At 43.0% G+C, this 17,411-nt stretch overlaps 1 protein-coding gene across 1 annotated transcript; it reads right to left on the bottom strand.

Annotated features, from left to right (window-relative positions):
• Positions 1-932: 932 nt before the first annotated feature.
• LOC117695045 (protein ARMCX6-like) lies at positions 933-4,305 on the bottom strand. The gene is made up of 2 exons (XM_076918989.1): positions 4,277-4,305; positions 933-2,059 (listed from the first exon to the last, which is right to left on the bottom strand). The coding sequence occupies exons 1-2, from the start codon at positions 4,303-4,305 to the stop codon at positions 1,519-1,521; spliced, it is 570 nt and encodes a 189-aa protein (XP_076775104.1). The 3' UTR covers positions 933-1,518.
• Between the last annotated feature and the right edge of the window lie 13,106 nt (positions 4,306-17,411).

Here is a 17,411-nt window from a genome sequence, read left to right as displayed (position 1 = left end):
GGGCAGGCCTGGGTGCATGGCTCAACACATAGGGCCCTCCTCTCCCTTGCACAGGTGGCTGTGTGGACCTCAGAGGCAGAGCATGGAGCTCTGCAAGCAGGTCGTAGCCAGCACTGACAGCATCCTGCCCACTATCCTTGTGGGGAGTTCCTGGGTGCTCCACCCCTAGGAATGGCTAGGGAAGGAAGGAGGGTTCCCTAAAGTGGAACAACTTCCAACCCTCTCACCTGCCAGCATGCAGTGCTTGGGAAACTCTGGAAGGAAGGGTGCAGGGCCTGGGTGTGACAGCATCATAAGGGGACAAATGGAAGTAAAGGAAGCAGCAGTCAGCCAAGTGGTAGTCCTTACTAGGAGAACCCTTCATCAGATGGACAGAGATGGGTGACAGAGCCACTGGTGGGTACATGGATAAACGCCATGGTCTCAGGCCTTCAGTCCAAGGAAGCCAGTCACGGAGACCTCTTCTTTAAGGGCTCCCTGTGCTTAGAGGCCCGTGGTGCCTGCTTCCAGGGTATTGTCCTCCCTAGTTCAGTACACACAGTTCATGGTACCCCGCCCTCACCCCTCCCCTGAGTCCCTCTCTTGAAGCTTACTTCTCTGAAGCACAGCAGTACCTTTCTGCCCCTGCCTCCTATGAGCCCTGGTGAGTACACCTGTCAGGGAGCAGCAGCCCTGTCCCCAGGGAGCAGCAGCCCTGTCCCCAGGGAGCAGCAGTCCTGTCCCCAGGGAGCCACAGCCCTGTTCCCAGGGAGCAGCAGTCCTGTCCCCAGGGAGCAGCAGTCCTGTCCCCAGGGAGCAGCAGTCCTGTCCCCAGGGAGCAGCAGCCCTGTCCCCAGGGAGCAGGGGGCCCAGACAGCTGGACTCTGTGGTGCATTTTGTCTCCATGTTCGTGCAGGCTGCAAACTGGAAAGAGGAAGCCAGTGCCCTTTTTTAATGGTCTTGCCAATCCAAGCACACAGTTTATTGAGGATACACACTGGGGGGTAAGGGGAAGGGACTGGGGAATAAGAGGGTCAGCCACTACAATGGACAGGAAGGGAGTGCATTTCTTGATTAACATGCTAGCCATCCATCAGCTAGTGCAGTACAGAGGAGAGGGAGCTACTTCAACCTAAGCAGCAGCAGAAGGGTGTTCAGCACAAGCTCCCATATGGGTGTCATTTCTGCTAAGTGCTTCTGCTTAGACAGGGAGATCACCATGGGCAACAACAACATTCACTCTGATGAGGGATCCCCTTACCCTTACTCTCTATCGCGGGAAGAAGGCTGCAAAGGAGCAATTTACAATGCACTTTACCTGCAGACTACACAACCCAGAAGTTGCCCACAGCAGTGGAGGAGCCCTGCCTGGCCCATAAGAGTGTAGCCCTCCATTTAGACATTGGAAGGAACTCTCTCCCAGGGAGGAGCTCACTGGCAAAGACTGCATCCCTGGTTGCACCCACTGCAGCCTCTTTGCCCTCGGGAAAGTGCTCAGGCTCTGGGTGGCTTCAGTCTCATTCTTCCTGACACAGCCACTTAAGGGGAGATGGCTTCCACAAGCATCTCTCTGCTCCCACTTCTGGTAAAGAGGCACATAAATGAGAAGAACATTTGGGCAGCCAGCGCCTCCCCCGCCAGCACTGGCTTCTCAGACAAACTCCTCAGTGCTTCCAAACCCTGAACCTTTGCACATCCACTCCCCTCGGATATCAAAGGAAGCTTCAGGTCTGAAACGGACTTGGCAAGCATGTTATTAATGACTGTCATGCTTATTAGCAGGCTTAATCCTGCCTGCTGCAGAAATGACTCCCAGCAACATAACACTGTCTCTCGACACACTTCATCCATGTACATCTTAATCTGGCCCTGATTTTCAATGCTGCTTTTTGGGGTTTCAGGGACACACAAAGCCTTCTCCCTCACCGTGGGCTGGGGGGTGGGACTTCTGTTTCCAACCACTGAGAGGCTGGCCAAATGCTTCCTGACCTTGTGGTTAAGGTAAAAGCCACCATTTGTGGGCTCTGTGAACAGTGGGGTTGTTGTTGTTGCTGTTGTTGTTGTTGTTGTTGTTGTTTTCCTTGAAGAGAAGCACACCTGGTCAGGTCAAGGATTTAACATTTTTTTATCAACCTGATAGTCATTGATAGGGAAAAATCTTTCCTCCTAGTTCTTGGGATTTAGAGGCAGGTGGATCTCTGTGATTTCAAGGCCAAGATATGATCTGCAGAGTGAGTTCCAAAAAAAAATTACTTGCTTTTATAGTTCCAAATATCAACTTTTCATTTGATCAAAGTGTGCTTCTTGTTTATTGATATGATAGTCCCTTTGTGACTTTTATTTTTATTTTTATTTATTTATTTATTTATTTATTTATTTATTTATTTATTGGTTTTTTGAGACAGGGTTTCTCTGTGTAGTCCTAGCTGTCCTGGAACTCACTCTGTAGACCAGGTTGGCCTTGAACTCAAAAATTCACCTGCTTCTGCCTCCCAAGTGCTGGGATTAAAGCGTGTGCCAGCACTGCCTGGCCCTTTGTGACTTTTTAAAACCTTTTTCACAAATGATTTACTTCTTCCTCATCCTCGGGACTTCGCCTTTCTTTGAGCCTTGAGTTGAGACTACTGCCTTTCATCAGCCCTGTCTGAAGTTACCCACTCTTCTGTTCCTTTCTTAACTGGTTTCTCCTTTATTGTAGATATTGTTGTCGATGGTCAACCACTTCAAGACCTGGCTTGCAACATCCATTTTCCATAGTTCATCAACCAAGCTCATCCCTTTTCCATCGAAACTCACAATGGATCACATTCTTGACAAAGTTCTCTAGTAATAGTATTCTAGGTCCCATATTGTCAGGAGTGTCTTCTGAATAGTCTTTTAATTCCAGCCCTAGGAACAGTACAGCTCTGCCGTGATACTGTGCTTCTTTTAAGAAGCTTTTGCTAATACCAAATATCTATATCTCTCTCTCCTTTCATCCCTCTCTCTCTCCCCCGCCCTTCCATTCCCTCTATTTCTGTCCTTCCCTCTTTCTCTCCCTCCATCGTTGCCTTCCTCCCTTTTTCCCTTTCTTCCTTTGTTTCACAATTAGAATTTCCAAATGTTTCTCTCTGAAATTTTCCCACAAGTCTAACCCCTGCTTTTCCCAGTACTTAAATGTAACAGAGTGCTGGGGTGCTAAAAACAAAGGCTGAGAGAGGCAGAAACAGTGCTGCCTCTGGATCCTATATTCTGACTTGTTCCACCCAATTCCCACACTTTCTCTGGGATACCACATTGTATTGAGGGATTTCCTTCCTCCCTTTCCTAGGTTATCTACAGGAAAACAGACAAGAAAGAATCGATTTTGGTGCATGCACTTACATAGAAGTCTCAAGAATGCTCAGTCTACAGTCCAGCTAAGTCCAGCTAAGTCCTGCATAAAGATATAATTAATTTTAAAACACTTTATTTTGTACAACTGAAGTGCACTCATACCACTGAATGGAAGGCAAATATGAACAAGGTACAGTGATGTATGCGAAAATACCATAAGGCAACCTATTCGTTTCTACATAGACTAAATAAAATAGAAATATCATCAGCCGTTTAGGTTTTCAGTACATCATCCTTCTTGTTTTCCAGTCAGTTTATGACCTGGACATTCCTCCACAAACTGCTGGACTGTTTTGCTCTGCTCTTTCCCAACCTTCGTTTCTATACTACAGATGCTGGCCCTGCATTCACAGAACCAAAGAGAAATAGGATTCAGGGTTATCTAGCAATGAGAAGGGGATAGTAGGTTCTGATATACTGCTTAACTTCAGTTCACCCTGGGTCTTCTCACTGGCTAAAGCCCAATGCTTCCTTAAAAGAATACAGACTTCATTAGCTAGAATCAAACATCCTGAAGATGCTTTCCTCTTTCCTTCTATTGGTTTGTGCTGCCCTCTATAGACAGACATACGAAACAACATGGGTGTGAAAAGCATCAATGTTCAGAACTGGATGATAAAACTACAGATTATACCTTTCAGTAATTTAGGACTTTGTAGAACATTTCTCCCATATCAACCCCAGGTTCCCCAAACCAGCTTGGCCCCCTCAACTTTGTGGATCATTTACAGGACTAAAATGAGCTTGATCCAGGTGTAGGAGTCTGTGGCCCAACTTTGACCTTAAGTTCCCAGGCAATCTTCATTTTCATAACAAACTGTTCATAACGAGAATGCTTCTTTTCTTCTTATGTGACTAAAAAAATCGTGTCACTGAGGTCAATAAGAGCTGATAGCTGGATCAAAGAACTTTGCTTCGATACAGTTCTTGGTCACCTAAGATCCACGTCATGGTCCCCAATTTTACACTTCCACCAGCCTCTGTCTCTCCAGTGCTGGGATTAAAGACCACCCGACCCTATGCTGCTTTTTGTCAGAGTATTTTATTATAGCAACAGAAAGTAAAACAGAACACTTAGTAAATTTATGCCCCTCTCCCGAGTTTGATGGTACAGAGAAAAGCAGTCACAATCAACTTGCCTAAAACAGAAATTTCTGGAGCCAATAACTGTAGGAACACTTCAAGAATAATTTTGGCAAACTGATAGATCCTGGGTATGAACTAGCTGGACCATAAAAACTTCTAGACAACAATCACTGTTAGAGAAGAGTGAAAGAGGGCATACTAACACAGTCTGTCTGTCTGTCTATCTATCTATCTATCTATCTATCTATTCTCTCTCCCTCCTTCCCTTTAAAAGAAAGTATTGAAGGTAAATTTTAATTGGTTTTACCTCAAAAACCCAATATGTTTTCTCATTGAAAATAAGAGGAAAATAAAAAAAAAATCAGTCATGTTTCTGGGCAAGGACAGACAAAAACGTATTGCCAAAATGTTAGTATGTGCCAGGCATAGTGGCACATGCCTTTAATCTCAGCACTTGAGAAGTAGAGGCAGGTTGATTCAAGGCTGGTCTGGTCTACAGAATGAGTTCCAGGAGAGCCAAAGCTTTTACCCAGAGAAATCATGCCTCAAAATAACCAAACAAATAAAAAGTTATTTTTCTATAGCAAAAGGCTGAACATGATGCCATCTGACCTAGAGCAATTGGCCAGCCCCAGAAGTTTCTCAAGCAAATCCTGAGGTATTAGGAGGGCTCACACTTTGGAGCTCACTATCCCAAAAACACAGATGACAAAAAAAACCACAGATGTCTCGCGTGCAATAATTTTTTTCATGAGGAAGTGCAGCTGTTTAAGCAAAATAATTGAAATAAGATGGCAGCATCAAATGTTCCTAAATCCCATTCATACAGAAAAAGCAGTGGTAGATGGGAGATACTTTCAGAAACAAGTTCATGAGAACTGCAGAAAATAACTAAAGCTTTACACCAGCCAGAGAAACCAAGAGAATGGAAATCTAAACTTCAGTAAAAGAACTTAGCATCAGTCCATCTAACCACAGGTTCGCCTATGCCTCTGAGGTAACCTTAAAGAAACCCACCCACATTCTCTGCTGATGTTCCTAGTCCCCCCAAAAAGAGCAGAACAGGCTATATTAATAAGTACCTATGATTATGGCTTTCTAAGATTCTGGTGACTCTCTGAAGAACCCTCTCAAAGGGCTTGTATTTATTTTTCCAAATTCAGAACACTTCCAAAGATGAAGTGTCTACTTTAGGGACATCTATTGAAAATTGTGTAAAGGCAAATAAATATATTTACCTACTAATGCCTGGGGTGTAGAACAGCAATGAAGATTTAAAAAAAAAATACACTGCATCAATTGAGAGGAAATCCTGGAGAATAAGATGCTTTGAAGATGACCTTGGTAAAGCTTCAACCTATTTCTGAAATCCACAATGCATGCACAGGTCATTGTTGGGCACATGTATTGAGTGCTAACACTCCAAGCAGAAGCTGGTACATTTCTGGGAGTTTGAAGCCAGCCTGCTTTCCATAGGAAGTCCCAGGCCAGCCAGGGACACCTAGTGAGACCCTAACTAGAATAACAACAACAACAAAAAGGCCAAGATGACCCTAGGCTCTCACTGTAGAGTGAAAAATTATAAAGGCCATTTTATGAAATATGTGTAGATTTTTTGCCTTACAGAACTGAAAATAAGATTTCAGGCCTTCACATTCCAGGTGAAGGACACTTGCTGGATTACATTCCTCAAGCCTCGCCCAAGGCAGGAAGACATTCCTGATTACAGATAAAGATGCTACCACCTAGGTGGGGCCCTAGCCCTATAGCCGGAAAAAGTAAAGATAGCAATCTGAAATGGCCGGATAGGGCACAATGGCATGGTAAAAACCACATTTTTGAGAAGAATGCAGGGCGATTTCCACATGACACTAATCATTTAGAGTGAATACCTCTGAATTGTTCCACTGTTTTCATGTTTTGTATCTTTAACAACCCCATCCCACTCCCCTGGTTTGTGGTTTTTCCCTTTAAAACCCTCCAAGGACTGGCCGAGGGGGTCGGACCTTGACTCCAGCGCGAGTACCTGGTCAGACCGCTGGCTGCCAGCTCTTTCCCTAATAAACCTCTGCTGATTGCATCCAGGTATGGTTTCTTGTGATCTTTGGGTGGTCACGATTCCGGAGGCTTGAGGAAGGGTCTCCCGAGTATGGGGGTCTTCATTTGGGGGCTCGTCCTGGATATGCGACCACCTTAATCCAAGAACCACACTGGGAGGTAAAGGGACACCGCGTTTTTTTCTGTCTGGTTGTTGTGTGACCTTTTGTATAAATTGCCTGGTTTTTCATGTACTGATTTCTGGTTTTTCATGTGCGGGTTTGCCTAAATTGTCTGATTTCTCGTGTGCTAGGGTTGCCTAAATCGTGTGCTGTTTTGTCTAGGTTTGTTTAAGTTATTTGGTTTCTAAGTTGTTTGTGCCCGTCTGTCTGAATTATTTGGTTTCTGAAAAGTGCACTTCGGTTTGGACTGGCAGCTGTTTCTGTCTCGTGAGGGGCAGTAAACCATTTTTGTTTCGAGAGGAGACAAATGAGTGATTAGCAGACGTGCTGGAGAGTCACTAGCTGCTGCACCCCCAGAGACGTTTGGGGGTTCATCTAGGTGCCGGGGAGGACGTGGAATCCCTCTAGGCTGGCACAGGTTTGCATCTAGGTGCCGGAGAGGATGTGGAATCCCTCTTGGCTGGCACTGGCGATTGAGACGGGTTTTTTTGTTAGTCTTTTTGTGTGTTAACAATGAAAACTAGAGAGAAAAGGTCAGAAATGGCCACCGTGGTAGTTGTGCTCTCATGGCAGTGTGTCTATTTTTGGGTTGTTCATTGCTGGTATGTTAGAAATCTGTTAGACTTGGTCCAGCATAGGCTGACCAAGTTGTCTGAATCTGTTAAATCTGAATCTGTGAAGACTGACCGCGTTGTCTGGTTATTGGAGTCTTACTTGGAAGGCGAGAGGCCTTCCAGAAGGTCAGGGGATCTGACCGTTGGATTTCAGGGGGAAGGTGAGAGGCCTTCCAGAAGGTCAGGGGATCTGACTGTCAGGTTTCAAGAGACTGAGCGCTCCTACTTGGGAGAAGACGTGGAATCCTTCTCCATCTGGGGTCGTGACCAAATGTAGTTAAGTGTTATTTGTGCCACCCGTGGCAGGGGTGAGCTATCTGTGTTTTATGTACTACCCGTGAGAGGGGTGAGTTATTTGTGTTGTTTTTTTTATATGTGTGTGTCTTTTCTTGGCAAATCATCTGTGTGTTAGCTGTTAATCTACTGTGTTAAACATCTTGAGTTAAAAATAGGTAACATGATTGCCGGCAGAGAGAGAAATGAAGCCGCCGGTACAAGAATACAACTGCAGAAAGGCGGGCAGGTCCTTTAATAAGGGGCAGCTACCTCGGTTCGTGCTCCTACAGCCCGCCTACCGCATGTAGGGTATGCTTCAGGTAACAGCACATGGAGGGTGCCCTCACCCAGCCCGCACTTGGCGGGCTACAACTCGTGGTTCCCCAGCACAGCAACAGCGTGCAACAGCTACCTAGTTTGGTATTCCTGGCTGTACTGGGTACCTTGAGGTCACTAGTGCAACAAATGGCGGTTTTCCACCTGCCGCCTATGAAGATAGATGAGAACCCAGGTGATAAAAGAAAAAAGAAAAAAACCTGGCAGTGGAGCCAGGACAGCTAGACAAACAGCCACAGCAAGATTGTTCACCTGGGAGTTAATTATTTTTTTTTTTTTTAAAAAAAAAAGAGAGACAAGAACTGGTTAAAACTGCTTACTTAATTTAGTTTAAAACTTACTTGTGAGGCAGTCTTGATTTACACAAGAAAAACTGATAATTCGCCCTGCTCTGTGGCTAGGAGAAGGACACCAGCAGAAAGTAGAAAAAAAAAGGGGGCCAGCAGTTTTTTAGCTTCTGTAATAAGGAAGTTGATAATGATTTTTCCCAGTTTTATAAGTAAAGGAGTGCTTTTTTCTAAAATTACAGCTTAAAAGTTATAGGCTGCCCTGAGTCAGAAATATATATATATGCGTCAGGAATATATATATATGAGTCAGGAATATATATATATATATATATATATCTCCTTCAGTTTTGATAAATTTTTTAGCCATTACTGTTTGAGACAATTTCATTATTTGTATGAGATTTTCATTAAGATTTGGTTCAAAGATGAGAGTTCTGACAAGATAAAATTAAAGAAGTGGTGAAGACTTGTGCTCTTACGTTAGACATAAAAATGTTTACTTTATTGTTCTTGTTGTAATCAGAAATAACTCTTTAAAAGGTTTTTATAGAACTATGACCAAAGTTTCTATTTTGTTAAAAGTTAAATTCAAATAAGTGTCAAATGTAACTCAAGTTGCCTTTTAAAAATTGTTAATAACTGTATGAACCTTCAACATCGTAATAGTCCTTGCTGTGAAATGCTATAGATAAGGCTATTCATTCTGATTTGGTTTCTTTCTTAGAGCTTCAGAGGTGAGCTCACATTACACCTGTGGACAAGGTTTACAGACTGAATTAGGTTGTGGTTTCTAGTGTGATGTGAACAGCAGTCATGCAGCCTCACAAATGCATCAGTCTACACAGAGTTCAAAGCAATAAATAAGGTAAAAGCCTTGCTTTCACAAGACCTTTGCAGGTTCTGGTCTTCAGATTGGGGGCCCCGTCAATTGATCAGGCCGTGGTCAGCAGCAGGTCAATTTGGAGCAGATTTGACTGAGACCTCCATGTGACAGAAGGTAAGGGACACCCAGAGGCCCACGCCAGATTCCGCTGATAGGTCTTGAGAGAGAAGATTATATGAGACCCCACTAAGTTTGATCAGGACACATGAGGTTAAGCAGAGATCAGATAAGTTACCCACAGCCTTTCTAGACTAGCTCATAGAGACATTCTGTCAGTGTAGACAAGGCTCCAGAGGCTACAGAGACTACAAGATAAGTCATTGAAAGATTTAGGAAGTATACTACATATTAAAATGATTGATGGTAATAGCAAGTGAGAGAAGATTTAAAAGAAAGGAATAGAGAAGAGGAATAGAGAAGGTTTAGTGTAAGTCTAGAAGAAAAGAGTAGAGAAGAAGAATAGAGATCAGTTGCTGTGAGTCCACAGGAATAGAGAGGAATAGAGGAGACTAGAGAGAGGTGAAGAAAGAGAAAGGTGACAGGAAAGAATTTACAGAAAGCAGAAAAAAGGGATTCCAATCAAAGAGAGATAAAACTCTTTGAAAAAGACCAGTGTGTGCATTGCAAGTAAAGGAGCCAGCTTCAGGGTCCAAGAGGGTCCTAACAAATAGAAGCCAGGGCCAGAAAGTCCCAGGCCTCGAAAAACACCCCAAGTGGCGAAGATAACAGCTCTGTGTGAAGACGGCTATTGAGATAGACGGGGCAGCTTGGAGCCACCCAACTTTTGATAGACACAGGGGCTTCCTCCAGGCCAATGGGTCAAAAGGTATTCATGGACTACCCGAAAATGGTGGACTAAGAGATGGGCTGGGTATCCCATTCATTTATGGTCATCCTAGACTGTTCCTACCCTCTGTCGGGTTGAGACTTACTCCCCAGGATTGGGGCCCAGACAGGCTGCAACTAACTGACAAGAACTCACGGGTAGAGGAAAGGCTCCTCCTACTGACTCCAGCCGGGAGCCGAGGTAACGTGCTTTACAGACGGGAGCAGTTTTCTCCATGCTGGTCAGAGACAAGCCAGGGCTACTGTGGTGGACACATGCCATCTGGACTGACTCCCCACCCCTGAGATCATCGGTGCAGAGAACAACCTTGGAACTTGGGGCTGGCAAGAAGACCAACATCTGCATGGACAACAGGTATGCTTTTGCCACAGCCCATGTCCGCAGAATGACATACCAAGAGAGGAAACCCTGATGAAGCCAGCAACTGTGAGTACTCGTTGCCCAGGACACCAAAAGGGAGGAGACTCAGTGGCCTGAGGCAATAACCGGACAGATCAAGTGGCTTGATACAGGAGCCCTCCCAGGTTTGGGGCCTAAAATAGACAATGGCGCACACAAGAAGGGAGAACTATACTCCCCAGAAAGCAAAGGATTTACCAGGCTAAATACACAGATGGACTCTTAAGATATGAGTGCAACCAAGCAGCTAAGAGACTTAAAGCGTATAAGGGACCTTAGGTTCTAAGCCAGAGAAATAATAAGACTTAGAGTAGATAAGAAATACCTAGGAGAAAACAGCCTAGAATAGGGACCTTCCCAAGGTTTCAAGTGTTCTAGGTAATTAGATCAGAGAGCAGTTTTAAGGTAAGTCAGGAATTGAAGATCCACTGTTTACATTGTCTCCGAAGCTCAGGACAGGTAGAGAGAATATACAGGACCCTAAAATTAAACTACCCTTGGGAACTGGCGCTGGCTAGAGTGTCCCTTGTTCTTGCTCCATACCCAGAATGCCCATTTTGTGTGAGAAATGATTTTTCAGGCTACTAAAAGACTGTTCCTGGTGCTGTGGACCATCCGACCTCCTTGAAGTTCACCATCACCACCTGTGACTGATGTCAACTGGAGAAGATCCAGATGCCTGAACAACCCCCTACTCTTTGGCTCCAGGTCTTCTGCTATTCTACAAGGCTAAAGAAGCAGCAGGCCTTGACTCCTGAGACCACCCCAGAGGCACAGGGAAAATGCTGCCTTGGAGGGTGGGACTTAGTGTGTGTACACCCAAGGTTAAATGACAGCTTGTGATTACAAGATTGAAGTTGAAATGTGAATCTAGAGTTATATAGATTTGTTCCTTTTGCAATTTCTCTTTATTATATATGTGATTTTATGTATATGTAGACAGCTATGTGCCACAAAATGTGGAAAAGTCAGAAGACAACTTTGAAAGTGTGCTACAAAGAAAAGGAAATGTTTTGAAACCCCTAGTCAATAGAATAGGGCCCAAGAAGCCCTGCTAACAAATACTTAGTTCCTAAGATTGATAAATGGTGAGCTTGCAGTCAAAGATTATTGTGTACTTGTCCAGCTAGATCCCACAGGTACTCTTGAACTGAGTTTGAGATACACCCTAGATGATTCTGCAGAGAGCCTATTTTCCTTGACTCTAGCTGTTACATTGTGACTAGGAGTGGCCATAGGTATAGAGACAGGTGTAACTACATTGATACAGACACCTCATTATTTTCATCAGCTGAGAGCTGCCACTGTTGTAGATTTGAGAGCCCTAGAACAGTCAGCAACAAAGTTAAGTTGTTACTAGACTTGCTGTTTCTTAAAGGAGAAAGTCTGTGTGCTCCTCTAAGAAAAAATGTTACTATTATGTAGACCATTCAAGAGTGACCAGAGAGTAAATTCAGAGAAAGGTTACACCAGAGACAAGATAGAGAGGCACAGCAATGTTGATTCGGGAGTTGGTTCAATCCTCCCTTGCTGAACCTCTTGTGATTTTACTTTTGCTCTTAACCATAGGCCCCTACATTTAAAATAGATTAGTAACTTTTGTTAGAGAAAGGATAAATGCTGTTCAGCTTTTTGTGTTGCGCCACCAATATAAGACTTTGGGTCAAGAAAATGGTAATTATTATGACACTGGAGTTTAAACTTTTCTAAAGATCCTAATCGGAAGAAGTGGGGTGAGAATAGACTTATTAATAATTGAGTTTTTATGATTAAAAACATAACCAAATCGGAAAAAGTGAGGAATGTAGAGTGAAAAATTATAAAGGCCATTTTATGAAATATGTGTAGATTTTTTGCCTTACAGAACTGAAAATAAGATTTCAGGCCTTCACATTCCAGGTGAAGGACACTTGCTGGATTACATTCCTCAAGCCTCGCCCAAGGCAGGAAGACATTCCTGATTACAGATAAAGATGCTACCACCTAGGTGGGGCCCTAGCCCTATAGCCGGAAAAAGTAAAGATAGCAATCTGAAATGGCCGGATAGGGCACAATGGCATGGTAAAAACCACATTTTTGAGAAGAATGCAGGGCGATTTCCACATGACACTAATCATTTAGAGTGAATACCTCTGAATTGTTCCACTGTTTTCATGTTTTGTATCTTTAACAACCCCATCCCACTCCCCTGGTTTGTGGTTTTTCCCTTTAAAACCCTCCAAGGACTGGCCGAGGGGGTCGGACCTTGACTCCAGCGCGAGTACCTGGTCAGACCGCTGGCTGCCAGCTCTTTCCCTAATAAACCTCTGCTGATTGCATCCAGGTATGGTTTCTTGTGATCTTTGGGTGGTCACGATTCCGGAGGCTTGAGGAAGGGTCTCCCGAGTATGGGGGTCTTCATCACCTCTGACTGACTTTTAGGTGTAGACTGTGAAATATATTCGAAGTGAAACTGAAGGGAAAGTTCTAAATTTATGTAAATGTGTTTTTAAGGTGTGCCTCCCCAACACACATGGCCCATTTGAAAACAATGGAGTATTTTGTTTTGATTTGCTTTGACATGGTATGAAGGAAATATCGATTGACTTGGTAGCTGACTGTTAAACTCATGGAACAACCATTAAAGTGGCCACTGTCAAAAAAAGGAACATACTCTTTTTAGACTGGTTTAGTAAAACGACAAAACAACAGCAACACCAACAAAACTCCCCACAACAAATAGTAAAATAAAAGCCCATGAAAGAAGCAGAGTCTCATTTGCAGTTGCCAAAATAATCATAATGGTTTGGGGGGAGGGGTGTTTTCATTTTTTAAGAAAAATATATTGCAAGGCATGAAAACATGAGACAATCTGAACATTACACAGAAAACAATAAGCTGATATGAACCTTCTGGAGGAAACCTGCACACTGAATTTGTTAGACAAAGCCTGCAAATCCATGACTTTGGTATGCTCAAAGAAGTGAAGAAAACCATGAAGAAAGGAAACCATTAGAATATTTTCAGCAAACTAAGAAATTCGACTGGGATAGAAATTGAAAGGGGAGGAAGAAGAGAAGGGACAGGAAAGGAGAAAGGAAGGAGAGAGGGGAGGGAAATAATTCTGGAATTGAAGTTTTCAATTACAATAAAAATTCATTAGAGGGCTAACAACACAACTGATTAGGTTTTTTTTTTTTTTTAAAAGCTGGTGAACATAAGGCTGGGCAAATAGAAATTGTGAACTCTGAGTAACAGGCAGCAGAAAGAAGAGAGGAACTGAAACTATACCTGAGTGAGTAACCCATCAAACATACAAACATATACATGAGGGAAACCCAGAAGGAGGGACGAGAAAACGATTGTAATCCTAACTGCTCAGGAAACTAAGGCAAGAGTATCTCATGAGTTCAAGTCCAGCTTGGGCTTCAGATTGCATTCAAGATCAGCTCTGGCTGCTTAGTGAGACCTTACCTCAAAGTAAGAATTTAAGAAGAGGTCTGGAAACATAACTCAATCTCTTGACTCTTGTGCATGAGGCCCTACTTTCAATATCATAAATAAATAAATAAATAAATGGTCTCCATTACTTGGAAAATTCTTCAAACTAGAACATTTTAAATCTGAAAACGCTTCTGGCATCCATGGACACCACGCACTCATAGTGCATGAACTTATATGCAAGCAAAACATCCATGCACATAAATAAAATATTTTTTAATGAGAAATCTTTCTATATCAAGATAGAGACATCATTGTGTACTTGAAAATCAAGCTACACAACCTAATATCAGTACTTGATAAAAATGGTATGAAACTACTCATATCTTCATGACTTAACATACTTTATGGCTATTATAATGTTTATTCTTTCTTTATAATGCACATAATGACAATATGTGTATTATATCCTGGATAAGAGGACTGAGCAGCAAATTTTATAATACTCAAATGTGATAAGCACATGCTTCCTAAGGGGGAAGTGGTGTAGGTGAATACTTCAACTGCTAACTCCAAAATTTTGGTCCAGACCACTTTCATAAACTAAATGATTTTCAAAACCCCAAGTATAGTGGATCCCATCTTGTGGTCCTTATAGAACCGTTCATAGTGAACTCATAGTGTGGCAGGAGGAGTGGCCCCTGGAGGACTGAGAGAAAGAAAAACAAGAAACAGCCATGTGGTCTGGTCAATGTCCAGCACAGGCATATGTGCAAGCTGTCATGTACTCAGCTAACGTGTATCACTACTGCAGCCCCTTGCCTTTCCCTCCCTTCTTTATTCTAGCAATCCCTTCATACTAGTCTAAAATACCCAATCATAATGTATTTAACTACAGGGCAAAGAAACAAAAAAAATGAATTAAAACTCCACTCTTTGGATCTTGAGGAATTTGATCATTGAGGACTAATACCCACTGGGCCTTGTCAGATACATACAATAAAACTATTTCCCAGAACACAACTTGGCTATCTCTTCCCTTCCTACCTAGTTCAATTTATGTGCCATCCCAGCCCCTTTGACTCTACCTCTGATTCTGGTTAACTGTATATTTTTCTGGCCAGGAAACAGAGAACAAAGATTCACCTTGCTTGTGTATTCCAAGAACCATGGTCATTACCACCTTGGTTCCAGCTACAGCTTGAGGAGTCAAATGACATTGTGTCAACTAACCATAGACATACAAAAGAGTTAATGTCCCATAAGGTACACTTTGACTAAGACACTGGTTACTCGTGAAAGCAGACAGAGGGCTACAAAAGTGGCTCCATGACAGAGTGCTTGCCTGCCAATATCAAACACACAGACACACAGATGCACACGCACACACACATGCACGTACACATGTGCACACACATGCACACACACTTGGACATGCATGTGTGCCAGGTTTTACATTCCTTCTGCTCACAGTGTTCCTGGAAGCCATGTTTTAATCAACTCTGTTGGAGCATTCTATCTAGATGGTGACTTAACTCTTATGCTTGCTTTCCATGTAGCCTTTAGTCCCCATTTATCTTTACTCGTGTTTTCTCGAATTGCATATCTCACTAAGGTGTCACCAAGTAAGCTTCTGTTTTCTATTTTTCTAATCCTGAGCTAAGAAACCACCAGATTATTAATTTTTAATGAAATAAAGCTCTGTGGTAAAAGATAGAACGTTGCTGTGCCTCGACAGTAGCGAACATAAAAATGTTTCGATTATGGAATATGTCATAAATAACCAAGGCCTAATGAAATATAGAAACTGTGTTCATAAAGTAAGCCCTTGGTCTGAGAAACTGTATTGAAAATATATTGTTGACCTTGTAATGTGCATGATTGCATACAACCAAGATTTTTTTTTTTACTTACTCATTTTGTTTTATGTGTTTGAATATTTTACCCGCATGTATGTCTGAGCATCACATGCATGCCCGTTGCCAATGGAGGCTAGAGGAGATGTCAGATCCCCTAGAACTGGAATTACAGATAGTTGTGAGCCACTACATGGGTGCTAGGAATCAAACCTGTGTCCTCTGGAAGAACAGCCAGTGTTTTTAACTAGTGAGCCATCTCTTCAGCCCTGTAACCAATATTTTAGATAAAAATTTTAAATAAATTTATTTTAAAAAAAACCTGTATTTCATAGGATTCTTCAGTAAGGCCAAAACCTAGAAGTCATAAAGAGAAAATAAGGAAACGTCAATCACTAATCATTTGTTCAAGAAAAAAAAACCATAAAGTCAATGAAGCAGTTGTCACCAACCCTCATACTGTGATAGGAGCAATATCTACCTAAATAGCTTGAACACCAGATCCTTAAATAAACAACCCTATATGATCTTTGATCCCAGTCTACACTGATCTTAGGGAGAAAATGTTCTAAGCAGGAAACATTAAGAACCGGCTGTGCTAATTAATTCTATTTCTCACAGTAATAAATTCTCAGTCTGGATTTTCTTCACCAAAAGAAGTGCCACCTTGTTCGATAACACATTATGGCCTCTGCAGGCTCAGCAAGGCTCAGTAAATGAGGAGGCTGCAAGCTCAAACAAAGCTGGCTTTATTACACCTCCTCTTTCACCTTTCTGGGTGTTAATGGTCAGCCCACTCTCAACAGGGGATCAAATTACATTTGCAGGAGCCAATGCAGACAAAGCTACCCCTCCACTAGGCTTGCATCCCTTGCCTTCCCTCCCTCTCCTCCCACACCCATCTTCAAGTACACACATTGCCCAGGCTCTCACTGCAGGCCTGACAAGGCCCCAGTGGAGGTGAAGCCTGTGAAGCACTGTCAGCTGTAAGTATCCCTGTCCTGTCCCCACCTCGCCCTTAGCCTGAGCACACAGAGGACCTAGCAATGGAGCTGAGATTGCTCTGAATTAAAGACAAGGAAGAAAGCAGACAACCCAGGGACAAGCTTCAGCCTGGGATGTGGTGTAAACCGAATGCAAACAGCCAGCAGAGAAAAACAGTCTCATGTGATTGCTATGTTCAAAGACAGGTTCTCAACAGAACCAGGCAAAAGCAGACAGCCATGGACATGAAGTATATGTTACCTACATCAATCGTCTGTCACACAGTGGAATCTCTTTTTGAAACAAGGCAGATGAAATATGAATTAAGGAAAGAAAGCCTGTTTCCTGAGCCTTGAAATGTTATGCTTTGTGGGTGGTAGGGACGATTTATAGCCAACTGAGCTCTATTATTACAAAATGATCTTTGAGTGCATTGGGACTGACAGAGATCCTAAAAGTGTTCGATGAGAAAATCAGAATGGCAGGATATCCTCTGGGTGTCTTAATAGCATCCCTAGAAGAGAAGAACCTAATTTCTCCCTGACCTGACCCATGAGCTCTGCAGACCACTCACAGCCAGGATCCTGCTCTTCCTGAAATGACTGGGAGCTGCCAAACCTTCTTTCTGGGGAAATCCTGGGACACCAGGAAGTGGCCTAGCCCTTGCCCCACGCCTGTCTCGCTCAGCACTTGCCAAGATCCAGCTTATCCTAGCACTATCCTAAATAAAAAATAAAAACAAAACACCAGAGAGAGATTAACCAAAGAAAACTGACTCTTGTTTGAGAGTTACGGGGAGTTACTACTCAGATCCACATAGTACATTAAACCGTGGCCTTATTCAAAG

Source organism: Arvicanthis niloticus, chromosome X, assembly GCF_011762505.2.
Source record: "Arvicanthis niloticus isolate mArvNil1 chromosome X, mArvNil1.pat.X, whole genome shotgun sequence".
NCBI classification, from domain to species: Eukaryota; Metazoa; Chordata; class Mammalia; order Rodentia; family Muridae; genus Arvicanthis; species Arvicanthis niloticus.
Note: the sequence above shows the minus strand (reverse complement) of the source record. Positions and strands in the feature narration are given on the sequence as shown.

Bases quoted from the DNA above. Each gene is read 5' to 3' on its own strand.
- LOC117695045 (XM_076918989.1), bottom strand. From the start codon at position 4,305: ATGACGTGGATCTTAGGTGACCAAGAACT. The intron at 2,060-4,276 runs GTATCGAAGCAA...CTTCTCTTCAAG, and splicing joins ATCTTAGGTGACCAAGAACT to GAAAACAACAACAACAACAA.